This window comes from Amphiprion ocellaris, chromosome 8, assembly GCF_022539595.1.
Source record: "Amphiprion ocellaris isolate individual 3 ecotype Okinawa chromosome 8, ASM2253959v1, whole genome shotgun sequence".
NCBI lineage: Eukaryota > Metazoa > Chordata > Actinopteri > Pomacentridae > Amphiprion > Amphiprion ocellaris.
The window spans coordinates 7,342,463-7,368,957 of NC_072773.1; the positions used below are offsets into that span (position 1 = coordinate 7,342,463).

At 38.0% G+C, this 26,495-nt stretch overlaps 1 protein-coding gene across 3 annotated transcripts; it reads left to right on the forward strand.

Moving 5' to 3' along the window:
- The first annotated feature begins 5,912 nt into the window (after nucleotides 1–5,912).
- impdh2 (IMP (inosine 5'-monophosphate) dehydrogenase 2) lies at nucleotides 5,913–26,054 on the forward strand. 3 transcript variants are annotated; one of them, XM_055013170.1, is made up of 15 exons: nucleotides 5,914–6,383; nucleotides 9,535–9,583; nucleotides 10,319–10,420; nucleotides 10,530–10,604; nucleotides 12,396–12,602; nucleotides 12,933–13,020; nucleotides 13,126–13,325; nucleotides 14,874–14,964; nucleotides 15,282–15,377; nucleotides 17,330–17,401; nucleotides 20,324–20,467; nucleotides 22,945–23,089; nucleotides 23,419–23,562; nucleotides 25,335–25,418; nucleotides 25,645–26,054. In XM_055013170.1, exons 1-15 carry the CDS (start codon nucleotides 6,286–6,288, stop codon nucleotides 25,664–25,666), a joined length of 1,617 nt encoding a protein of 538 aa, XP_054869145.1. In that variant the 5' UTR covers nucleotides 5,914–6,285; the 3' UTR covers nucleotides 25,667–26,054. The 3 variants fall into 3 exon arrangements, with proteins under 3 accessions (XP_054869144.1, XP_054869145.1, XP_054869146.1); XM_055013169.1 differs by having other exon boundaries at nucleotides 5,913–6,383; nucleotides 12,933–13,325; XM_055013171.1 differs by lacking the exon at nucleotides 17,330–17,401 and having other exon boundaries at nucleotides 5,915–6,383.
- The last annotated feature ends 441 nt before the right edge of the window (nucleotides 26,055–26,495 follow it).

The following is a 26,495-nucleotide window of genomic DNA, read 5'->3' on the forward strand; positions in this document are numbered from 1 at the left end:
GTTTTAATTACACACTTGCATTATATGCACATACACAACAGATCACACACTACACAGAATTCTATTTCAGTTTATATTAAATCTGATTTATTTATTATAGCATAAAGAACCTGTGTTGACCAGCAAAGAACATTTCTGCAAGCATCAAGGCAAGGTAAAGCTTATTAAATCAAATAGTAAAACAAAAACAGTATAAAATACCAGAATTGGCAAAAAAGAACAGCAACTTCTAGCATCAATTTCTAAAACACTAATAATTTTGAACTATTAAGACAATTAAGAGCAGCAAAAAGCCACTGAAAAGATGTTTGTCTTGAGGTTTTTCTTTGAAAAAGTCAACCGAGGAGAAACATTTGAAAGAGGAAGGTTGTTTCAAAGTTTTGGAGCTGCTGTTTCAGAAGCACAATCATGAAGCACTTGAAAGCAGTTTTTTCTGGGGATTTAAGAGGCCTGGAGGGGCAGAAAATATCTGAAATGCACCCAAATGCCAACCCATGATTGGAAAATAGATGGGAATAAAGTAAAAGCAACACATTCCCAAAAAAATTGTAGTATGATGTTTGTGTTAAAAATGGCCGATTTTTCAGGAAGGATTTACAGGAGGATTTGTGAGGAAATAATGATCCCTAACATGGCATCACATGCAGAATAAATCAACTTTTACAGATAAATGTAGCTGAAATGTGTAAATGCAGCCTTGTTTTGTGGACACTGGCCGGCGCATTGTTCCTGATAAGCCTCGTGTGGATGCTTAAGACTTTATAATCATTACTATAGTATAATGTCAGTATGAAGCACTGTTTTTAGTCAATATAATGCTCCAGGGTTCAAGCATGTGATATATTCCGGCTTCAGATCTGTATTTGGGTTCAACACATCTGTGAATGATAGAAAAGATGCATGTGTGAACCGTCACCCTGCATCTGCCATGAATTATTCACAGCGTTTTCAGCAACAGTGTGAAAAGTTTGATAGAGTCCGTATATTCTCGGTCCCCGCAGTGTTGACGCATGTTGCTGAACCCCAGGCCACCTCTGACATTATCAGATTGGCACCTTATTGCGCATTCGGCTCAGTAAGTCTGCCGCAGCCTAATATAGCGAGATGGAATAGTGTGCCAAGATAGTATTAACTGCTCCACTGCTCTGCTTGACCTTCTGCGAGGGTGACTGAGTTTCATATTGGCACAGTGACGGGCGGTGTAGGGGAGGACAGCGCCTCCAAGTGTTCACTCCGAAGCACGACCGACAGCAACCTCCAGTTATTAGCCAGCTCTATGGGGCTGGTTGGACATCACTGTAGAACTAGGTGAGGTAAGAATAAGTAGGACTCATTTTAGTCCCATCAGTTTTGCCAAATATACCAGTTCAGGTTATAATATGATATAGATATGTGTATTTTTAGAGATGCAACATGTTTATTATTGATGATCAGAAATCATGGCACTATAGAATGTGGCCACTTAACCCTTGTGTCGTCCTGCGGGTCAAAATTGACCCGGTTTAAAGTTTGAAAATGTGGGAAAAAATATATATTTTCACAGTGAAACTTCTGATGTCCACATTTTCAACATTTTTGGGAAATCTTTGAACATTTTTTGGTGGAAATAAAGAAATGTTAAAAATGTTTCTTAAGAACATTCACATAAAAATCAACCAAAATCCAGCGCATTTCGCTGGAATTTTACTGATGTGTATGTAATCACTTTAGATATTTTTAGGATTTTTTTTGGAAGATTTTTACTCATTTTTTGAAAATATTTACAAGAATTTTCTTGCCAAATTTGGGTGATTTTTTTCAAAATCAAACTTTTAAGGGAAACTTTTAAGGAATTATTGGAATTTTCTTCCTGACGGTTTTGCAAATTTTTGGAAATTTGGGCAATTTTTTACTGAATTTTGGGATTTTTTTCAGACAAGGAAATAATATTTTTTGGTGCCCGTAAATGAGGACAACAGGAGGGTTAATATAGATGAACCCACAAACAAAATGACCTTGCGCTGAGCACAGGCGTGTGTTATGCATGTGTACGTTATGTACGGATACCGAATTGTGTGACCTAAATACACTATATTGCAGGTATATCGCTCACCTGCTTTGACTCGCATATGAACGTAAGTGACATCCCATTCCTAATCCATAGGGTTCAATATGACGTCGGTCCACCCTTTGCAGCTATAACAGCTTCAACTCTTTTAGGAAGGCTGTCCTCAAGGTTTAGGAGTGTGTTTATGGGAATTTTTGACCATTCTTCCAGAAGCACATTTGTGAGGTCACACACTGATGTTGGACCAGAAGGTCTGGCTCTCTGTCTCCACTCTAATTCATCCCAAAGGTGTTCTATGGGGTTGAGGTCAGGACTCTGTGCAGGCCAGTCAAGTTCATCCACACCAGACTCTGTCATCCATGTCTTTATGGACCTTGCTTTGTGCACTGGTGCACAGTCATGTTGGAAGAGGAAGAGGCCAGCTCCAAACTGTTCCCACAAAGTTGGGAGCATGGAATTGTCCAAAATGTCTTGGTATGCTGAAGCATTCAGAGTTCCTTTCACTGGAACTAAGGGGCCAAGCCCAGCTCCTGAAAAAAAACCCCACACCATAATCCCCCCTCCACCAAACTTTACACTTGGCACAATGCAGTCCGACAAGTATCGTTCTCCTAGCAACCGCCAAACCCAGACTGGTCCATCAGATTGCCAGATGGAAAAGCGCGATTCGTCACTCCAGAGAAGGCGTCTCCACTGCTCTCGAGTTCAGTGGCAGCGTGCTTTACACCACTGCATCCCAGGCTTTGCATTGCACTTGGTGATGTATGGCTTGGATGCAGCTGCTCGGCCATGGAAACCCATTCCATGAAGCTCTCTGCTGAAGCACTGTTCTTGAGCTAATCTGAAGGCCACATGAAGTTTGAAGGTCTGTAGCGATTGACTCTGCAGAAAGTTGGCCACCTCTTCGCACTATGCTCCTCAGCATCCACTGACCCCACTCTGTCAGTTTACGTGGCCTACCACTTGGTGGCTGAGTTGCTGTCATTCCCACACACTTCCACTTTCTTACAATACAGCTGACAGTTGACTGTGGAATATTTAGGAGTGAGGAAATGTCACGACTGGATTTGTTGCACAGGTGGCATCCTATCACAGTTACACGCTGGAAATAACTGAGCTCCTGAGAGTGACCCATTCTTTCACAAATGTTTGTAAAAGCAGTCTGCATGCCTAGGTGCTTGATTTTATACAACTGTGGCCATGGAAGTGATTGGAACACCTGATTCTGATTATTTGGATGGGTGAGCCAATACTTTTGGCAATATAGTGTATGTAGCGGGCAGCGGGAACTGATGGGACTCGGAAACACCCCTACAATTTAATCGATTGTTCCTTCTATCATTTCCAATGGATAAGTCCCGATAAGTCCGCAGCGGTGGATTTGTAGAAGGATTGCAATCATGTGATCGTCTGCTAGGCAGCTGACGTAGCACTCACTTGTCATAGTTACAGTGGTGCCGTGCCGCTATCTCGCAATGATACAGAAATCTTTAACAAATCTGTGGATCCAAACAATAAGCCGCATCACTGCCAAAATCTAATCACTTGTTCTTTGTGTCATTTCTGACCTAACCTGAAAATTTCATCCAGATCCGTTACTGCGTTTTTGAGTCATGTTGCTAACAGACAGACAGACTAACAGACAGACAAACGTACGCCGTTTGTCACATAACTCCACCACGTTCCTTGGTTCCTTGTATCTGCCATCTCATTCTTTCAGTCACTGTCCCGACCTCATGACCACAGCTGAGGGGTTGAAACGTCCAGTAAGTCCAATGGGTGATTCAAGATCTTGATGGTTCTGTACTGCATTACTTTTCTATTTTCCCATCACTTGTGAAAAAGATCTTGATATATTTTACCTAATTCACTTTGAGCAGCAGCTTACCCACAACCCACAGGGAACAATCCACTAGTTTCCAGCGGAGAATAATGGCCTTAGGCTTCACACTTGGATGCAAGCTGCCCCAGTAGGCGCTGAAGGTCCCAAACGTTTGAACAATAGTGTATAGAACACTGGCAAAAAGGTTAATAATGAGTGCCTTTTGGAGTACATTTTAACTTCACTTTAGGTTTGATTTTGAAACTGGCGTCTGTGCAGTTTCTTATTTCCGAAGGCGTGAATTTCTCACTCCCAACATACTCTCTCTCCTCTCTTCAGCCAGTCAAGACTGCCCTTCCTGAGTCTGGTTGAGGTGGAAGTTTCCTCCTGATAAAACTTTTCTTCCCACTCTAGCCAAAGGCCTTGTTCAAAGACACTCGCTGGATTTGTTGGTGTTCTTTCTGTTTCTCTAATACAATATTGCACATTTGTTATGAAAAATGCATTTATTTGTCTAGTTTTAGTGCTAAACCTTCATCAAGTAGATTGTTTGTGACAAAGAGAAATCCTCTGAAATAGTAAGTGGCTGTGTCTGTGCATTCTCCACATGCTATATAGGAAGGCATGGATTCCAAAACACATTAAATGGGTAAAATATTATAATGTGAATGCTTAAAACTCTCTAAACCCACATTCCCAAATGATATACATCTCCAAAATCTTGCAAACTAGAGCATTAATGAAAAAACAGAATCTTTCATAACAAATACAACAAGGTTTTAGAAAATATTAGGTACAAATTGAAGTTTTCAGAGACCTTCTTGTACTTATTGACTGAATACCTCCAGCAGAAGCCAGATTTTTTTTTTTTATTATTGGCCCTTGAAAATGGCAAAAGTACCACATTTTCACACAAGGATGGTGTTGGAGCCCCAGAACATTTCTGTAAGAGTATAAGAGTATATAATAGATTCCTCAATGGAGGACATTTATATTTCATTTATTCTTTAAAAAGAAACGATTTCGGTGTCTCTGGTGGTCTTGTTTGTATTGTCTCCTCTTCCTCATAGTAGATGGAGAAATGTAACTGCCACAACCATGATATTTGCCGAGAACAAAAACACCATTTTCAGCAGATCCAAATGACTGAATGGCTCCAGTATAAGGCACATTTTCATTATTAGCCCTTGAAAATGGAAAAAAATGTAAACATTTCAAATGAGGGTGGTATTAGGGCCCAGGAACTCCCATTTTGGACCATAACTGTTTACTACAAAGCCTTATATCGCCATCCACAAAAACTCAAATGTTCGAGGCAATCGAAGAAAAAAGGAGACGAAAGCTTGGAGCTGGCTTCTGTTGCTTCAGGACAATATGTCCTCCACTCAGCATCAGATGGAAGAAGCAGCCAAATGTGGGTTTGAACTGTTGAACCATGAGCCTTACTGATCTGACCTGCACAGTCTGACTTCTACGTCTCAAACTTATGTGGTTGCCATTTTCAGATTGATGAAGAGGTACTGCATGCTGTTGAAGAGAATCAGTGAAGCTTGAACATCGGTGGACCAAGTGCATTGAAGTTAAAGGAGTTCATGTCCAGAAATAATGCTATCTTTTTCATACTTTCTAACGTACAAGTTATGGGTTTAAAGGTTTATCCCACCAGAAACACCACATTCTGTTCAAACTGTACTTTCTACCTTATAAGTTAAAGGTTTATTCGATCCAAAACTGTACCTAGTTCATTATATTGCCAGTATTTGTGGAATAGAAAAGCTTGCTCCCTGTTGAAATAAACAAGTGGAGCTCATACAAAACAAGGGTCCTAGAAATGAGGTCCTAAAAATGCAGCTTCCTGTGCTGCAGACTCATGCTGTTCACTAGAATGATGCAGCTGGTCCTCTTGGCTTCACATCCGGCTCCTCTACATCATTTTTCCTTCACACACACTTGCTGTGAAAGTCTCCTTTTCCTTGCATTTTCAGAGCTGCTTCTACTGCAGTCATATTAAAGAGGGGGCGGGTCGGCCGGATGTGACGTCAATCGGAAACCTGTCAGACGGGAACGACGCACGTGTCCGCAGGAGCTGCAGGAGAACATGAACGGATCCGCAGCGGGGAGAGAGGCCTCTAGAAGTACACGTTGTATTCTCCACCGCTGCGTTTTCTGCACCCGTTTTAACCGGTAACTCACACTGGAACGGTAGCTGCGACCACCGCGGCTCCTCAGAGGCTCAGAGGCGCGACGAGCAGGTCGACGCTCGGACGGTTAACTGACCGAGGAGGTCGAAGTCAGAAAGTTCTCGGTGTCCATTTTCGTGTGTTCGCTCCCCGCGCTCACTCGTTGCCTTTTTAGCGGCTCCGGTTGACGTCGGTTGGAGACCGAAGCGGACCGACTGGCAGGCTGCCGGGACGACATGGCGGACTACCTGATCAGCGGACAGACCGGTTACGTCCCCGAGGACGGGCTGACGGGGCAACAGCTGTTCAACGGGGGCGACGGACTCACGTACAAGTAAAGACACACGATCACTCCCGGTCCTCTGTCCCGGGTCTAACCGGGCCCAAAACACTCTGTGTGTTTTGTTTGTGTGCTGACTTAGTAATTTAGTGCGTGAGCTAACATGCTAACTAAGTCTTACTGAGCTAGCTAACTTTTGACATAAACTGTCAAGAAACTCGAGTTAGCTCTAGTATTGGATTATATATTTGTTAGAACTGAAAACCTAATTAATTACTTTAATAAATTAATTGCCATTTATTTTCATCCAGAGTAATCAGTTCTCGTATTTATATCTTCTTAAATGTGAATATTTTCATTTTTTTCACTCCTCCATCATAGTAAACTGAATATGACATGCTAACTTAGTAACTAACCTAGCCTACTTTATACATAAACTGCCATAAAACTCGACTTATACTCTGATATTAGATTACATATTTATTTAAACTGAAAAGCAAACTACTGCATTTATTTAACTGACAATTATTTTTATCCAGAGCAGTCAATTATCTTATTTACACCTTCTTAAGTGTGAATGTTTTCACGTTTTTTAACTCCTCCATCACAGTAAACTGAATGACATACTAACTTACTAAACTAAGTTACCTAACTTTATACATAAACTGTCATAAAACTCGCATTAAACCCTAATATTACACTATACTTTTATTAAAACCGAAATACGAAGTACTCTATAAAATAATTGCCAATTATTGTCATCCGGTTCTCTTATTTACACATGCTGAAATGTGAATAGTTTCATTTTTTTATTCTTCCATCACAGTGAACTCAATGACATGCTACCTTACTAAACTAAGCTGGCTAACTTTATACATAGACCCATGAAACTCCAGTATTAGACTCTATTATTAGATTATAGACTTGTTAAAGCTGAAAAACACACTAACTGATAAATATTTTGATACAGGATAATCAATTCTCCTATTTCCAGCTTCTTAAATGTAAATATTTAGTTTTTTTATTTACTCCATCACAGTAAACTGAATGTGCTCCAGTATGAGACCCTAATATTAGATAACATTAGAACTGAAAAACAAATAACTTGGACCTTTAATTACAGATTAATGTGTCTATTATTTATCTAAAGATACATTTACCACCCCACTTAAAGGCAACGCTGCAACAAGTACTATTGAATTTATTGCCAGCGAGATTTGTATCAACTAATCAATTCTCTGACTCTAGCTTCTTAAATGTGAATATCTTCTTGTTTCTTTATTCCTAGCTTAACCTAACTTAACTTTATACATAGACTGTCCTGGAACTCCAACACTTTCTTAAACATTTTCTTACAGAATGTTGTGTCCATTGATTGCAAATTATTTTCATACCGAGTGATCAGTTATCAAGCCATGCTCTTATTCCAGCTTCTTAAATGTCAATATTTTCTATTTTCTTTTCTCCTCTGTTTCTTAAAGTTTAATTTTTTTGTGCTGTGGCCAAAACAAGACATTTGAAGATGTCATCTTTGACTTGGGAAATACTTTTACCATTTTCTGACCTTTTATAAAGCATAAAACAATCAACAGCTTAATTTAGAATGAAAATGATTTTTTTTTAAAAACACAGCCCTAATTATAGGTAGAGCTAATAAAACAGAGGATCCTACATTTCCCACTATGCAGCCAATAGCAGTTTCTAACTAGTCAAACAATAATGGGGAAATTTTGCTACATGAACATTTAGTTATTGCACAGCAGCTTTCACAGGCTAAGTAACACTAACTGAGCTTAACTTTTAAAACTAGTGTCCCTTGAAGTTGAATGTTGTTGCAAAATTCAAGAACACAGATGTTTAATGGTTAATCAACCACCACTGTTTGCACAACTAGTGATTCTGTGTCTGTATAACACAGATGGCGCTTTTCAAACACATTTGAACTTTCCCCACAGGCTGCAGTTGTTTTCACTTTTTTTAATTACACACTGTCAGTCTGAAAGGATCCCTTGTACCTGTCTAAGAAAGTGAAAACACTGGTGTATTCTAAATCACAGCTTCTTGGAAATTAGGAGGGGCAACACATGCCTTCGGTACTCTCTCGACCTAAATTTAGGTCTCGGCTTACGCGGGCCTGTGTTGTTATGCTGCACTGTGTAGACCCCGGCTATATTTGGAGCATGTGTGTAGATGTCCTCCTTAAGTACAAAAGCTACTCTCCATCTTAAAACTGAGCAACTAAAACAATATTAAAATAAGTATATGAAATGAGTAATTCTTCTGTGCTTTCTATGCTGTAACAAACACGTCTAGTCATAATTTGCCCATTGATTCATAGCTGATTAATAGAAAATTGACATGAGTTTGTATCTGTCAAGCTGGCTACAGCTTTTTAAAAATGAGCATTCACTGCTTTGTGTTTTGTTATGTACTTTTTAAAAGAATGTATTTGTGTTTAGGAGTTGTGATTGCATATAGAAGCAAAAAAGTATGTTTTTGCTATTTTCTGGTATTTTATTGAACAAATAATTCCATAATGCATTCAAGAAGAATTTCAAACATCCAAAAATTATTCAAAAGAATTGATTAATCAGCTTCAGAAATACTTTACTTATACTTTGTGTGTGTGTTATGGTGTTTAATGAGTAAAAAAGAACAATTTTCAAAGCAAATGCACACAGAAGACCTTTTGAGTGCTGACTAGTTTGAATGCTGTTGATGCATCAAAGTTTAGTATTAATGGCCAACTGGCACTGGGATCACATGCCTTGGATCACATGCATGTTTCTGGGCCTCACTGTCACATGGTGGCACACTGTCTTTCATCGGTGGCGTGGATGTTTTTCTCTCATTTGAAACATGAAATTGGTTTTTGATTCCTGTGAAAGAAATTCATGTTTATGTTTTTGTCAGCGCTGGACCCGAATATTCGGCCGCTACAGTGGTATCCGAATATTTGTTTTGAGATCCAAATATTCAGAGTGACACGTTTGGCCAATTGGGGTTTCATTTATTCAAGCATAACAGACATTTTTGTCTGTTAGATAGTTATCTGATAGTTATCTGGAAGTAACAGGAAAAAGCATACATTTATGTCAAATAACCCAACACATACGCGTTTCCTTAGCTGAACGTGATTCAAAGCTGTTAAAGTGAACAGGTGATGCAAGAACTGTAATTTTTCTCATTGCTTTCTCTCCTTCAGTGATTTCCTGATTCTTCCAGGCTACATTGACTTCACATCTGACCAAGTGGTGAGTCAAAAAGACGGACAAATATTTACTAACATGCAAAATCGGATTAAAACTGATGTTGTGGTATTAAACTAATCTGAGTGTGGGATGATGTTTTGTAAGGGAGCGCATAAGGTGAGGATTATCGACGGTGCGCCTCCCATCGTAAATACATCCTCAGTTAGGCTCATAATGCTTTCACAAGCTCAAGCAGTACATTTATTTTTTTGTTAAAAGCTGTGACTGACATTTATGGGATAATGGCTAAAAAGTAACGTAGGACAAGAAGAGACGTCACAAAGTCCAAATACTGAGGTCGGGTGATCTGTTATGCAGCAATATCTGGTTTAAAGTTCACTAGCATTCAACGCCATAAGCTGCAGCTCATGCCAGACCAAGTAAGACTGCAGCAGTGAATATTGAATTTAAACAAAGTTGTGCTTCATTGCTTTTACAGGAGGTGAATGTGTGTGTGCTTTCTTTTATATTTTGTTATAACAATGTGATGCTGTTCACCAAACTTGGTGTGCAGTAAATGTTGCATCAGAATAACAGCTAGCCTCAGAGATTAAGGTCCTAAATATTAAAGTTTCAAGAATTTCTGACTCTGGTGACAGTCAGCAAGACACTGTTCCTTGTCCCTGAAGTAATACCACAATGCCAGGACCCTGAATCTATTTACATTTGTGTATTTCCCACTGTGACATGAAGCTTGAAATTCTGAACTAAATAATCTGATGTCTATTTCTTCTTCAGGACCTGACGTCTGCGCTCACCAAGCAAATTACTATGAAAACCCCCTTCGTCTCCTCGCCCATGGACACCGTCACAGAAGCCAACATGGCCATTGCTATGGCAGTGAGTATGATGCAAATTTCCTTGAATAGGAAGAGTGTTTGGTGTTCTGCTGTTACATTTGGATGCTGTGATGCTAACTCACACACACCGATGTATTTTCTCCTCCCAGCTAACAGGCGGCATCGGCTTCATCCACCACAACTGTACTCCAGAGTTCCAGGCCAATGAAGTTCGCAAAGTCAAGGTAGGGATGATGACTCCATCTTATCCTCAATTCTTTCTCCTCCTTTTTTTTCTTTCTTTAATATAACAGCTGCTTCATGGACTCTTTTCTTTTCACCGTCTGAACCCCAAAACTTGCCAGTGGGATTGAAATAGGGATGTCTTGACCCTGATCATTAGATCAAGGAAATTTTTAACTGTAGATTTCTGCAAAAACCTAAGCCCTATCTTTTTGTTTACATCTGCTGCCACACATATATTGTAAATTAAAATTATTTACCTAATACGAGCAGCAATATCAGTCAGTTGTTTAATATAATGACTATTTCTGCCACAGTATCAGTTCAATATATAAGCCACTGGGCTATAAGATCAAAGATTTAGTCTTGATATAATACATGTGTGCAAATCCGACACCATTAAGCCTCACAGAAGATTGTGTCATGGTGCCCCATATTGCTCTCTGCTTGCCTGCCTCTTCTTGTTGTTGCAGTATTAAACAAAAAGACTCCACCCGGTGGGACAGCAACGGCTAAGCTAAATACTTCAAGTTTGTATTAGGAAAATGTTGTTGGCAGACACTGAATATGAAATGACCAGATTGGGGAAAAAGAAAAAAACTTTATTGGGACATTTCTAGTCTCACTACTCATCTGTAATGTGCTGTTATGGTCTAAGCCTGGAATCATGACTTTATTTTACAGGGTTTATTTAAAATTTTTCCAAAAATAAAGAGTTTGTTTTCACCAGATTCTGTAAAAATCAAAAAATGCGGCACTCGCACACTAAGCACAACTATGCGACTCTGCTGCAACTGTCACGTGACAACAATTCAAAGACACCTCCACAGAGCAAATAATAGAAAACTATGTAAACTAGTTAAATATGCAAATTGTAAAGTAGTATCCATTTTTGTAAAATAAGTAAGAAAAATCTTTTTGTTTTTGTCTTTTATATGATGTGTAGCGTTAATAACAGCGTCATCCTGCACAGAAGACATTTTTGAGTTTTTTTCACTTTTATTCATGATTGTTCTGTTTCCATAGAGGTGCAGGACTTTACATTACAGTAGGAGCTCTCTCCTACCTGAACTCTCTCCTTCAGGTCTACACTCCTTCATGCTCACTACGTTCAGCCAACAAAAGGCGCCTGATACAACCACCACAACAGGGCTAGTCGATACCCAGACTCTTCTCCTCTGTTTGCCAATTTTGAGAGTCTCTCTCAGTCTTTAAGAAAAGACTGAACATCTAGCTCTTCACTGAACACCTTTGCACTTGACAGACTGCAAAAAAAAAACAAAAAAACAAATCCTGATCCTGTAGGTCATATTATCACACTTGAACTTGTTTTATGGTTCTTATCCAGGTTGTTTTCTCCAGACTAGATCCTTGCTTGTGTTGTATCGACTCTCAGATGTACGTCACGTTGAATAAAATCATCTGCTAAATGAAATTGTGGAAATGAATATTGAGCTGACAGTGAGTAAAAATAGTGCAGGAGTAGAAAACACCCAGAAACTGCTTGGGGTCCAGAAGGCTAATGTCTTTTCCGTTCTTCTTTTTGTATGTTTATCTTCCTGTTTGTCATCTCACGTTATTTTATTCTGTGCGTGTTTTATACCCTTGTCTCTGCACTCAATGTAGTTGTATTAGATCCTGTAGAAACATTTTTCTCTGCATCCTTTGCTCCCTAACTGTAGAGTTTAGGCTGTCTCTTTTATACCTTTCACATCTCCTTCGCCTGCCGCCCTTTACTCTTCCACATCCTTGTTTTTCCTCATCCCTTTCCTCCCTTCCTTCCCTCCCCCCAGCGGTATGAGCAGGGCTTCATCACAGACCCAGTGGTGATGAGCCCCAACGAGCGAGTTCGGGACGTCTTCCAGGCCAAAGCCCGCCACGGCTTCTGTGGCATCCCCATCACAGACAATGGCAAGATGGGCAGCAAGCTGGTGGGAATAATCTCCTCCAGAGACATCGATTTCCTGAAGGAGGAGGACCATGACCTGCCACTGAGCGAGGTGGGCAGGGTTTGGATGTAACGCTTTTTTGACTGTAAACACGATGCTGTGGTTTGGATGCAAGTTTTTGGATTAGAAGAATTAAGATTTTTTTTTTTCTCATATTTTAATAGAAAACTGCAAATGTTTAGTTTTGAAACTTTTATAGACATCAGAGTTTTGCATTACTTACTTTTTAAATAATAGCTACAGGGCCAAAATACAACAATTTCAAATTTAAAGTAAGAAAAGAATTATAGCAAGTCTACTCATATAGTAATGTAAAGCCTGAAATTGCATACGATAGTTCTCTTGACCTCATATCTAGAGACTTTGTCGCAATCTCCAAAGGTGATGACAAGGCGAGAGAATCTAGTTGTTGCCCCCGCTGGAGTGACACTGAAAGAAGCCAATGAAATCCTGCAGAGGAGTAAGAAAGGTGAGGAATGTTTGTCTTGTCAGAATAATTTTATTTGCGGTGACATAAAGCAGATAAACGTGCCACTGCATGATCATGTTTTCATCTCTGTGGTTCCTCCTGCAGGTAAACTGCCCATAGTGAACGAAGAAGGCTCTCTGGTGTCCATCATCGCCCGCACAGACTTAAAGAAGAACCGAGATTTCCCTCTGGCCTCCAAAGATTCTCGAAAACAGCTGCTGTGTGGTGCCGCCATCGGAACCCACAATGATGACAAGTACCGTCTGGACCTGCTGGTGCAGAGTGGAGTGGATGTGGTAGTTCTGGTAAGGAGGGTTTTAGTTTAGGTTTTAGAGGGCAAAAATGTTTACAGTATAGATTTGGAGAAGATAAGTCTTGTGTAAAGAGACTGGGCTTAAACTGCACTGGACTGTATCACAGGATGATAAGCAAATACTTCCCTAAAAGTTTGACTCTTCCTTTAACAACAGCCAGTAAAAGGGAACCCATAATGCCTCTGTGAAGATCTACTCAAGCATATTGCTGTATTTTAAAATACTTTAAAAGCTGTGTGTATGAACTCATTATAAAGAATATTATTATAAAATGTGGAAAATTATCAACATCTTTCACATTGGTTGTTCACAATTTTTGGCATTTACTCTTCTGTATACATTCAATACTTACACTGTCTTCTAAAAAACATAATCTCTGCGTCAAGATGACAACTTGGGATCAATTTTTGGTTTTGGGAAGCACATTAGGGTGTGTTGAAGAATCTTTTAACGATTTTACCAATCCGTCTATTAATTAACACTTTCCTCCAAAACATCTGACTACGTAATTTAAGTTCATTATAATGTTGAGTTTTGAGCTTCCTGAGTGTATTTAGTGGCTTCATAGACAGAAGATATTAAAATCTATCTCTGCTCTTGATGTTGATAATTGATTGTTAATTGATTAGGTGCTGTCAATAATTTAATTAAAGCTATATTTACCAATAAGGCCAACGATGAGAGACCTGCATGTTAAAAAATGTATTGTAGATTTGTAGTACCAGGTTGTACCATCCGGTGGAGCATCTTACTTTTAAATGAGATAGTTACACGTATATTTGCTGACCGCTCAGAAAGGTCTCAAATAATGCCACGCTGAGATTGATAAGTTACATGTTCTTTACTGTGAAAGATTGCTGCTTGTTTGCTGTGTTTAACACTTACTTTGTTGTATTTTGTCGAGCCAGTTGCTCAACAAAGTAAACTTGGTGTTTACATTATCAGTTTTTCTAATTCCTAATGTATCTGAGCCAGATTTGTGGCAAATATTATGTGAAAGTGGTTAAAAATGGCTTCATCAGTATGTGGAAGTGTGTCCACTGTATTTCATTCATTCAATAGATTCAATAGGTTATTGATTATTTAAATAGCCGACTGTCAGTTAAGGAAAGATTTGAAAATTCACACCACTCCTCCCTTGTGTTTTCATTGTCAATGTCATTGATTATCCCAACAGTTTGTGGCAGCTCACACAAACTTAAAACCAGTGTTTTAAGTGATTTTAGTTTTGTTACATTGAATTTAATACTGGAACTGCTGGAAATTAGCGCTTTTGTCAATGCACAGTGACTTGTGTGCAGGATAGAATAAACATTACAATCAGAGTTGAGTTTACACACTGTTAATTTTCTCCCACTCACTGTATTTAGGTCACTTTTGAATGATTTCCTGGCTGTGGAAGCAAAGCTAATGCTAATGTTACATGGACCCCTTTGATGGAATTACAGCAGCACTGTATTTTTATTTTTTTTGTGAGGATTAGTGAAAGGAACCATGTTTTACAGGTAATGATGTTGTGTGTTGCTTCTGTACTTCCAGGACTCTTCTCAGGGCAACTCCATCTTCCAGATCAGCATGATTAAGTACATTAAAGAAAAGTATCCCAACCTGCAGGTCATTGGAGGAAATGGTAAATACACTTTGACACTTTGCTTTGACACCAAGATATGCATGGATCATCAGTAAAGATATTTTTATTAATCCTTGCTTCTCATCCTAAGTGAAGTAGATGCTGTTTGTACATTTGCACTTGCAAAACTGATTTGTTATTGATTAGTTTAAACCATATCATTGAGGAAAAGAAGAAGCATTCAGCTACATCAAGCTGTTGAATGTCTAAACTATTGCTTGTGCTTCCCTGAAGCTTTCAACTCACTTGTTGCTGAACAAATTGCTTGCAGAAAACACAGCGGTTATCGAGCACTAACCTCCATTTCTGTGTCCCAGTGGTGACTGCAGCTCAGGCTAAGAACCTGATCGATGCCGGAGCGGACGCACTGAGAGTTGGGATGGGCAGTGGTTCAATCTGCATCACACAGGAAGGTGAGTGATTTACCCAACACAGCAAATACTACACACCTCAGCTGCATTCACAAAGCATCTCTCAGTGTGGTTATTGTAGCTGCCATTCATAGGGGAGGAATGAACATCATAGTGGAGGTAGATGCAGTTTTTCCATTTGGTGAAACTATTTTAGGGAGATAGGTAGTTTGGTTGGCTTGACTGATGCTAATTCTGGGACTTAATTACAAGCCATGTAATGGCTCAGTATTTAGTTGTTTTATCCTGTTGTATTATAACTTGGTGGAAGATAATCGATTCTACATGTAGGATGCTTTTTGAGACTCTTGAAACTCTCATGGTTTGTTGCCACGTTGCCTTTGGAGTTAATTATTGTTGACATTTCTGATCCTGGAAATCTGCCTCTTCTGTCTGATCATCTTTATGGCTGTGAAAAAATATTAAACTCTAGGAGTTGACCAATATGGTTATTTTCAATATGATTGTGAATAATCAAGGAGATTGATAACGGATATTTTTGAACTGACATACATCTGCAGTAAAAACATAAATCTTAGAATTACACAAACCCCAACACAAATTTAATTGATATGTCTTTGCTAATGTTTTAAATATGTTTAACTAAAATGGAAAAAAATTTCACCATTTATTAGTGACTGTTGATATTCACTGATGATTGAGTGATGACACTACTCCTGTGAGCAGTCATCACTCTGTAGTGATGACTACAAGTAGCAAGAACTGTCTATAAATTAATTTATTATTTATAAAAGGAGTAAATGAAAATTAATTTATTTAAAATACTTAATAACTCACAATTTTTAATAATTACATTTATATTTACAATAATTAATACATTATTTTTTTGTGGTTTATTAATGAATTTATTTAAAAATTTATTACATTTTATGTGCAATTTGGAAAGAAAAAGTAACGACACAAATAAAATGTTTTAAATATGTTTAACTGATTTCTGACTGTTGATATTCACTGATGACTGCTCACAGAGTGATGACTACAAGTAGAGAGAAGTGTCTACAAATTATGGTTTGAAAAAATAGCACAAATTAAAATTCATTATTTAAAAAGAATAAATTAAAATAAACTTATTTGAAATATTCAATAAGCCACAATATTTAATAATTACATTTATATTTCAATTCAGTTGAATTTTATTTATATAGCCCCAATTACAGTCAAATTGTCTCAAGATGCTTTACAGAATCCATATGCCTGAACCTCCAGAGTAGCCCAAAGGAGACAGTGGCAGGAAAAACACCCTTTTAACAGGGAAAAAAAACCTGGAGCAGAACCCGGCTCTAATGTGAGGGAACCCATCTGCCTGCTGGCCGGGCAATATTTGCAATTATTGCTAAATAATTTTTTTTATCTTAATATATTTTAATATTTATTTTTTGATATTATGATTTATTAATACATTTAACTTTTAATTAATTTTATCTGCAATCTGGAAAGAAAAAAATACAAAGAAATAAAAAACAATGCAGAATATTGGATCCTTTATCTGGTCAAACCCTAGTAAGTTATGTCTCATATAGTTTCATATTTCCCTCAGACGTTATGGCCATGTGTAAAAACTAATTATTGTGTGATTCTGGCATTTGACATTAAATTGTTATTTAAATTAGGCAGTTCAGATTGTTGTTTGTCAGCTTTGAGTTTTGGATCTAAATTGTCACTGGGGTGAATTTTGTTGTCTTTGCAGTTTGACGATCAATAGGTATTTGGTGGCTTTTTTTGTCTCTGACTGTAGTTGTCTCCTCATCTTGACCACGATTCCTCCCAAATCATCAGTTGTTCTTGTTCATTTTCTTTTGCTTATTTTCTTCATTTATTTACGTGTCATCTTCATCTGGTTGTCTCTACCTGCCTCCTCCTTTCTCTTCTGTCACCTCGGTGTTCATATGGTGTGTGTTTGTGTGTTGTGAGTGTGTTTGTGCGTCCATGTCCAGCTCCCCTCAGTGTTCCACCAGCTATAAAGCTCCACAGCCCCAAAACCCCAACCACTGTTACGGGATACTCCAGTAAGTCATTGTGCTGGCCTCTGATTGGCTTCACTGTCGCAGTGTTTTCGTCCCTCCTCCTCATTCACAGTCTGCTACATTAAATAAGTAACAGCTTTGCATCTGTAGCTGTAGTCGGTTCTGAGAGCTGGCCTTTGGGGTTTTGGGGTTTTGCTTGTTCCCGTGTCCACACTTACCTGTCAATCACCCCGAGTGAACGTTACTCTTCCTCCACCCACTTCACTGACCTTTTGGTTTCCGGTTCCGATGGTGTCGTCACGCTGAGACACTGGACATTTGGGTATTTGTTTACTGTTGGGCTGACCCAAATGTGTACAGATTATTGACCGCTGGTGTAGTAGTCGAAGTAAAAATCGGTATTCAAATATTACATTTTTTTGTTGTCATTATATATTCTGTCTTGGTGATATAGTTGACAAAATGGCTACCATTAAATGTTAAACTTCAGTCCATCAGTCATTATTGATCAGTTTTAATGGCCATTTTTACTAAAGACCAGCATTTTACCATCTGAACCCCAAAACCTGCCAGTGGGTTTGAAACGCATGTTGTCTTTAACAAAAAGTCATCATAATTACAGCATTTTTCAGAGCTAGAACCTGTAAGAATTTTTGTTTTTTAAAATCATGATATTTCATCAAAGTCACTTATTCTATATACCTCATTTAAATGTTCACCCAAAAAAAAACTATTTACACAAACCAGATTCAGTTTAAAAAAAAAAAAAGCTCCACTCTTCAGCACAACTGTGAAGCCATTATCGACTCAGCTGAGACCAACAGTCATGGGACAAAAATTCAGAGACTTTTTGGCTGAACTGCAGGTTGTGTATCCACAGAGCAGATAGGAAACAAGTAGTGACATAAAAAATGATAGTAATACTTTATATGGCACCTTTAAGAACAGTGTTCACAAGGTGCTTTAACAGTCAAAACATGCAGCACGGAGACAATCAAGCAAGACATAAGGAGACAAGGCAGAGCAGTCAAATAAACAGTAAAACTGACAGTGAATTAAATGATTAATTAGCTTAATTAGCATGCATATCAAACAAAGGAACTAAGCAGTTTAAAAATTATAGAATAAGATTGAAGGTTAAAAGTTAGAAATAAAAAATCTAAAAATCTGAGAATTAAAAATGATATCACACCAAAGAACTAGACAGCTAAAATTAAAATAAAACAAGAGAGAGCATATAAAATAAACAGGATATAATACAGAACAGAACACTAAAACTAATTAAAGCTAAAAGTAAACTTCACATAAAAAGCAAGCCTATAAAAATGGGTTTTAAGAAGTGATTTAAAAGAAATTACTGACTCTACAAGCCTTATCTCCTCAGGCAGTTTTGTTCCAAAGTCGAGGGGCCCTGATGGAGAAAGGTCGGTCACCTTTAGATTTAAGCCTCGACTTTGGAACAACCAGAAGGGATTCACCTGAGGATCTAAGGCTCATAAGAGGTCAACAAATTACAAATGTAGCTTGGCAAGTTTTAAAAGTGATCAGCAAAATCTTAAAATCAATTCTAAAACGGACAGGGAGCCAGTGGAAGGAAGCCAGGATGGGTGTGATGTGATGTCGTCTGATAAATCCGGTAAAAGTCTAAGTAGTAGTAGTAAAACAACTGTGGTATGTAGAGTTTTTTTTCCTCAGTATTGGGTTAACCTTTAGGCACCTGAAAAAATGTTGTACATGTCGATTCTAGGTTTTTTTCTATTTTTCTAAAAGAAATTAAGTTTTAAGCAAGTATGACAAATCTTTGTTATACCTCACAAAAGACATTTATAGCTTTTTCTTTTTTAAAGTTCTAATTCCAGCCATGGTTGTGCTGTTTTCTTAAAAGTGCAGAACTTTTTGCAATGAAACTTGATCCCGCAGTGAGTAAAAAGTGTGCCCTCTGAACCCTGAACTGTTCAAAGCAGGTTCAAGGGGTTAACCACTGTTTTGTTTTGGTTTTTTTTGCGTTTGGAGCCATACTTTTGATTTGTGGCATGGCTATAACTTTGCTCACCTGCTGGATGGAGTCTGAGCAGCATCAGGCCTGAGATAAGATGTGTTGTTCCTTTAATTTCAATTCTCCAAAGACAGAGCAGTAAAAATCATGAATTTGAAGCTTGAGTTTATTGGACTGCACAGTTTATGAAGACAGATAGAACACAGTTCTCTAAATATAGCAAAGTTAGCTGCATTCTCACCTGGAAAAAAATACTGTTATGGCGTGTTTGCATCACTATGATTATGTGTTTTAATCATTTTGGAAGTGGAAGATAATTAGGATGACTAGTCTGCAGCCCTGAGTTCATGGGAAACGTCAAGTTTTGCGGTTTTAAAAAAAAAGGTATTTGGAATGTTTCTCTTGTTGGGATGTTTCTGTTTTGCACTTATTTACTGTCTCCTACTTGATAATGTGAAAGATGATTGTTTGAAGTCCTTAAAAATAAGATGCAGTTGGAATCAGTTGACCAGCCGTGTTGAGCTAAACGGAGGCAGCATGTATTTATCATTTGAACTGGGTTTGGAGTCTTAGATCAGTGTGGTATTTGTCTGCTGACATGACAAGTTTAACTTCCTCATTCTCGCTTTTTAACAAACGTAACAGAAAGAGATCCGTTCCCAGCCTGTCTGCTCATTCACTGCTCACTCAAAAACATCATCTCCTGGGACGTTGAACAACGCATGCCTGTCACGCTCTGAGAACAAATGGGATGTTTTATATGCCCATTTATCAAATCATTAGCCAGCTGTGGAGCCTGTAGACTGTAAACATGTCATATGAAGTGACTGTTAAAGATGGAAAAGCTGCATTTTACAAGCTTCATTTGGGTATTTTCTGACAAGACTGTATCTCCAGAAACATGCGATTAAGATGACCAACTTCTTCAGCTGTACACCTTTAATTAATCCCACTGTTTCTCTCTTCAGTGCTTGCATGTGGCAGACCCCAGGCCACAGCTGTCTATAAAGTTTCGGAGTACGCCAGGCGTTTTGGCGTCCCGGTCATCGCTGACGGCGGCATCCAGACTGTCGGACACATCGCCAAAGCCCTGGCTCTGGGAGCATCCACAGGTACGAATAAGGGTGGTTACAATCATATGTATAAATTAGGGCTGGGACTTTAACGCGTTCATTTCGATTAACTAATTACAGCGAAAGTAACGCGTTAAAAATAATAACGCAATTAATTGCACCCTCCTCAGTTCCCTCATTTCTGGCCACTGGTAACTCTGATGAACACTCCAGCCCAGTAGGTGGCGGTAATGAGCCTAAAGTCTGTTTGTAACCATGAAGAAGAAGCACAGGAAGCACTGAGTGAAGTCAGGCACTGGTGAACAGTGAAGGAAGATGAGATTGAGCTTGTTGGGCAGAAAGTTTTCTTTTAAAAATCTTCCTGATGGCAGCTTGGATAAAAGCCTGGTTGTGTGCAAATTGTACAACAAAGAGTTTTCTGATCACTGCAGCACTTCAAGCCGACGGTATCACCTCAATGTAAAACATGTTGCTGTTAGCACCAGAGCTAACGTTAGCTACGAGTCATGCTAACGGCTAACGGTGTAGCCATCCCATAATAGACCACTTTTCTAGACAGTGCTTGAGTTTACAGAAAGTCTTAAAATGTTGAATAAAATCGCTATAATTGCACTTAGATTTGCAGTAATCTGTGAATGTAGCAGACAGATGAAAAATGAAAAATGCAGATAAATAGAAATGAAACATTTTTGTGGTTTAAGTTTTTACTAAATCGAGGCTCTGCCTCCTTGGAGGAGGAATAACCTAAACAACAAAAATATCTCTTTTAATAACTTAATTATAAACTTTTTGTTCATGTTTTTTGTTCAAAATTACATAAATAAAGATTGATATTCCTTTAAAAAGAACCATCAAAATTACACCATTTATCAGACCCAGAAAAGATGAAAACAGAATGAATCTCTGGATTTTCAACTTTCTGAAGCTCCTTGAACTACTTATGCTGATTTTATGTGTCATACAGTGGAAAAAACAACTAAATTCAGGCTTTAAGTCATCAAAATCACTTTTTTCTATATGGCCCATTTTCCTTTTTTTAAAATAAATTTTAAATTATAAACACGTATATGTCTATTCATTGATTCAACTGTCAACCACAATTTTATTTGAATTGAAAAATTTCACTTATTGTGTCAAATATTGCTATTTGAGAAAACTTCAATTATTGCGCTCAATTAATTACAAAGCCGGTAATTAATTAGATTAAATTTTTTTTAATCGCGTCCCGCCACTAGTATAAATACAACATATCAGACTTTATTTCAGATTTGACTACAAGATCTATAGTAAGCAATGAAGCTCCAATGCATTTTTTAACAATATCTTAATTTATTTTCATCGTACATACATATATACAGAAAATAGCATAAAGAACTAAATACAGAAATAAACTAAAACAGATAATTCATCCTTCACAAAGTCTGCATAATTGACAGCAAGCAGTTATTCTTCAGTCCCTAAACTTTCCTTATATTTGTGTTTCAGTATATAAGTTTTTCTTTCTAGTGGAAGATTTTGACATCATTTGTTTAATCCAGTGTGTAATATTTGGTCTGTGAGTTTTAGTTTTTTTTCCCAGAACAGAGATATGAACCTTTTGGTGTTTAGAGCTCAATTACATTTATTATTTTTGTTGTTGTTTTATGGACATCTGCAGCGTTACAGAGAGGATTATAATTTAAAAGGTAGATTTGGAATATTTTGTCCTTTGTGTAAAACCAGATTACACCACAAAAAGATAGCAAAAAACATTTAATGAACAGTTTCTGGATATTATTTTTTTTGCTTCTGTCACATGCTTTAATTTTTTTTCACTGCAATATAGAGTCCAGCACCTCTGTGGAACCAGCACAAACATAGATAGAAGTAGAAAGTACTTCAAAATGTCTTTTGCGAAGTATAACAATGCTATGATGCCATAAATCATAAAAGAAAGCACGCTAAAAAAAGTTTAATTTCTGTGATTATTTTCAGAAAATGGAAAACCTCAAACATGCAATACTAGGAATAAAATGGTAGCTGTACAAACTATAGATATTCTTTCTCTCTCAAGTGCTTTGTGTAAAGAAAACTCATAGTTTAGCAGAGTTCCCAAAAAAAGTCCCAGAATTTTTGTCATGTAACTGTTGGTTGCGGCCGAGTCACAAATGGTCTCTCAGTTGCTTTGAGGAGCGCAGAATTTTTTGTTTTTACAGAATATAAATACTGCAAATGAGTTATTTTTGGGCACTTTTTGAAAATGAAACCTGTAAAATGAAGTGATTAAAAAAATTTAATATCAAGATATCCTATATTTTGTTTTGTGATGTACAGTACAAGTTCAGGAAAAGGAAAAAATCTGATGATTGATTCTGCCTCTTTTTAGGTTCTCTGGGGGATTTCTGCAACTTCTAAGTATTTATTTGATTAAAAGATAACATGTCTTTCAATCCTGTCAGCATATTTTAGGGTTCAAGGGGTTACTTTTCAGTGGCTGTCCTATAAACCGATTTAACTTATTTCCTTTGTGTGTTCAGTGATGATGGGCTCTCTGCTGGCTGCCACCAGTGAAGCTCCTGGTGAATATTTCTTCTCTGATGGCATCAGACTGAAGAAATACCGCGGTATGGGCTCCCTGGATGCCATGGACAAAAACCTGGGCTCCCAGACCAGATACTTCAGGTAAAACAAACACTGTTACTGCCCAAAAAGATCAGAAAGAGGGCTGTTGCCTTTTTACATACTGGAGCCAGTCTCATTAACATCTGTTAGTTTGTCGCATTTTGCTAGTTTTCCCCAGAAGAACACTTCTTCCTCATTTCATTTCCAGTGGCTGTTTTGTGGTGGTGAAGAATGATGACTGTTAGAAAAAACACAGAACAGCAGATGTTTTCCCTTCCAGTTCAGTAGCGTGTCGGTAGAGCAGAATGTTGATCCACTGGGTGGCAGTGAGGAGAACTGTTTCTGTGCCACCACACTACTCACTGTTTTTTCTGTCTCTGCCTTCACAGTGAGAGTGATAAGATTAAAGTTGCTCAGGGTGTTTCGGGAGCGGTGCAGGACAAAGGGTCCATCCACAAGTTCGTTCCCTATCTGCTCGCTGGCATTCAACACTCCTGCCAGGACATTGGAGCCAAAAGCCTCACCCAGCTCAGGTGCACAAACACACAATTATCTGTCAGAGCAACCCTGCAATTTACCGAGCGTCCGACAAGTTAGTTACATGACAAAAATGGACGTGGAAATCAGTAAACACACACTAGGGCAGAACAAGACATTAAGAGTAGTTGTTGGACGAACTGCAAGAGAGCACAATAATAGCTTCAGCTTATTAAATATTATATTATAAACTGACTGTTTCAGTGTCTGTAGCTTCAAATGCAGCTGAGAGTCTGCTGTCCACAACCCCTTCAGGAAGAAAGCTCTCTCTGCATATGTGATTGACAGCACGGCAGCTGTTACAGATGTGAATGAGTGTGTGGGGGCAGGACTGTACAGCTTCGAACTTCCTCTCTGAGCGATTATTTTACATGGAAATACAACTGAATTCACAGCACAGTTTTTGTTTTTAACTAGTGTGGTTGATTAGTTTGTGAAACGAAGTCGCGATTATGAAATCAGTAGTTTAGCGGTGCAGAGCTGCAGTTTGGAAATGGCTCTGAAGTGATTTTGTCTTAACTGTGTTAGACTTTTTTAGTTGTCTGACAACAAAAACTGAAAAATAAGTAAATGAGAACAGCTTTATTTTGAATTCAGCTGTATTAAACATGCAGTAAATGTGAGCACAGAGAGCAGGAGAGAAGCTGAAAAATGTAAATACATCATTAATGTGAAATGGTGAACTTAATTTGTCTGTTGAGTTTTATGCTAATTAAAAACTGTATACTATACATATATATCACCTTTAAAAAAAAGTTTACAAAGCACTTTCTGACAGGACAAAAAAGAAAAGGAGGATGGTCAGAGAGGCAAATGTGTAGAAATAGTTAAACATGGTAAAAGGTTTTCAAAATAAATCAATACAACAACACCAGATAAAATAATAAAATGCTGTATTAGTTTAATAAGGGAAAGACTAAATGGAATACAAGAACTTCAAGGGTAAAACCATAAACACAAGGCAAAAAATGATAATAGTAAACAAAGGGTTAGAGAGTAAAATGAAAAATAAAAGTTTAAAAATCAAATAGTCGAAAAACAGACGATGATAATAATAGTAGAAAATATAAAGGGTAAGAGAATAAAATAAACAATAAATTGAAGTTTAAAAATGAAGTAGATGATAATAATAAAGGTAAAAGAGAATAAAATAAACAATAAAAGTTTAAAAAATCAAATAGACAAAAAATTGCTGATAACTGATAATAGTAATGATAATAGTAAATAAAGGGTAAAAAAGAATCAAATAAAAAATGAAATCGATGATAATAGTAGTAAAGGATTAAAGAGAATAACGTGAACATTAAAATAAAGTTTAAAAAATCAAATACATGGGCGCCCATATAGCTCAACGCGTTGAGCGGGCGACCCATGTACAGGGGCTGGTCCCCGACGCAGCTGGCCCGGGTTTGATTCCCGCTCGCGGCCCTTTGCTGCATGTCTTCCCCCGACTCTTCTCCCCTGTTTCCTGTCTCTCTCTCACTACGCCTATCTAATAAAAAGCCGACAAAAAGGCCAAAAAAATAACTTTAAAAAAAAAAAAAAAAAAAAAATCAAATACATGAGAAATCTGATGATCATAGATGATGATGATAATAGTAAAAAAAAAAAGGGTGTAAAAGAATAAAAGTTTATAAAAAAAATTGAATAAGTGCTGAAAAAAGACAAAAGCAATAATAGGCGACGATACTGAATATAAATAGTACATAGTGTGGATGTGGGACACGGCTTCAGTCTTACTACTCTTATGTTTGTTTCCTTCCTTCAGAGCCATGATGTACTCTGGAGACCTGAAATTTGAAAAGAGAACAACGTCAGCTCAGACGGAGGGTGGAGTCCACAGCCTGCACAGGTACATTCAGACACATACAACCTCTCTTTTTGTTTTGCCTCATTTCACATTTCATTGTGTTAAAATTTCTCAGTTTCGTGTCTCGCCACAACCGCACAAACCTTCAGTTAAACTTCCTGCATTCTGGCCACTGCTGCGTCTGTCTCAACAGGAAACCTCAGAGCATCATGGACGGTCGTGTGATCTTGACTATTTTTTATTTTTCTCTCTCTTCCCTCTCCCGCAGTTACGAGAAACGTCTCTTTTGAGTCTTCAGAAGGAGAGTCCCTCCGACAGACATATTATGCAAACACACACTACTTGCCAGACCTGCTCACAGTCAGATTCTACCCAACTTACTTTTCGTCAATTAGTGTGTGAAGATCAACACACTCCCAGCGGATCCATCGGTCTTCCTGCCATCTATGCATCGTCTGTGTTTAGTATAGAGATATGTGTGTGTGTGTGTGTGTGTGTGTGTGTGTGTGTGTGTGTGAGGAGTTAAAGCATTTGTCAATCAGTGCACGTATAAATGACTCAAATGACAAATCCGGCTGTCTTCATGTTGTGTTACAGTGTCTCCGTTAAACTGCTGTGTCCGTTTTAAAGCAAAAAAACAAAATCAGTCGTCCAAGAATAAAGTTTGTTTTTCCACAAGCTGCTGTTGCTGCTTTTCTTATTAATTATACAATTTTGCTGGGGGATAAAAACAAGAATGTTTATGTATGTGTAGACAGTTTGTCAGCCGCTTGTTCTTATTACTGGATTCTCAAATTAGCTGGGAGGAGAACAAGAAGACGTGCTGCAGCTTGTAGAGTCGACAGAGAAACTGGCCCTGAAGCAACCGACCGTGATTCATCTAATGTAGGAAACAGGAGGAGAAAATTAAACCGCATTTAGTTGGGAGTTTCAAAGGAGATGTGACTAATGTCTGTGTAAAGAACTTCTTCATTTATTCTTTTTGCATAATTATTGTATTATGCACTGATAAAATACACAAGTCATTTAATACTGACGCACTTAACCCTCCCAGATCTATAGATAAACTGGAAATTTACTATAGAAACTTAAAAAAGCCCTGAAGTTCTACAAACGCTT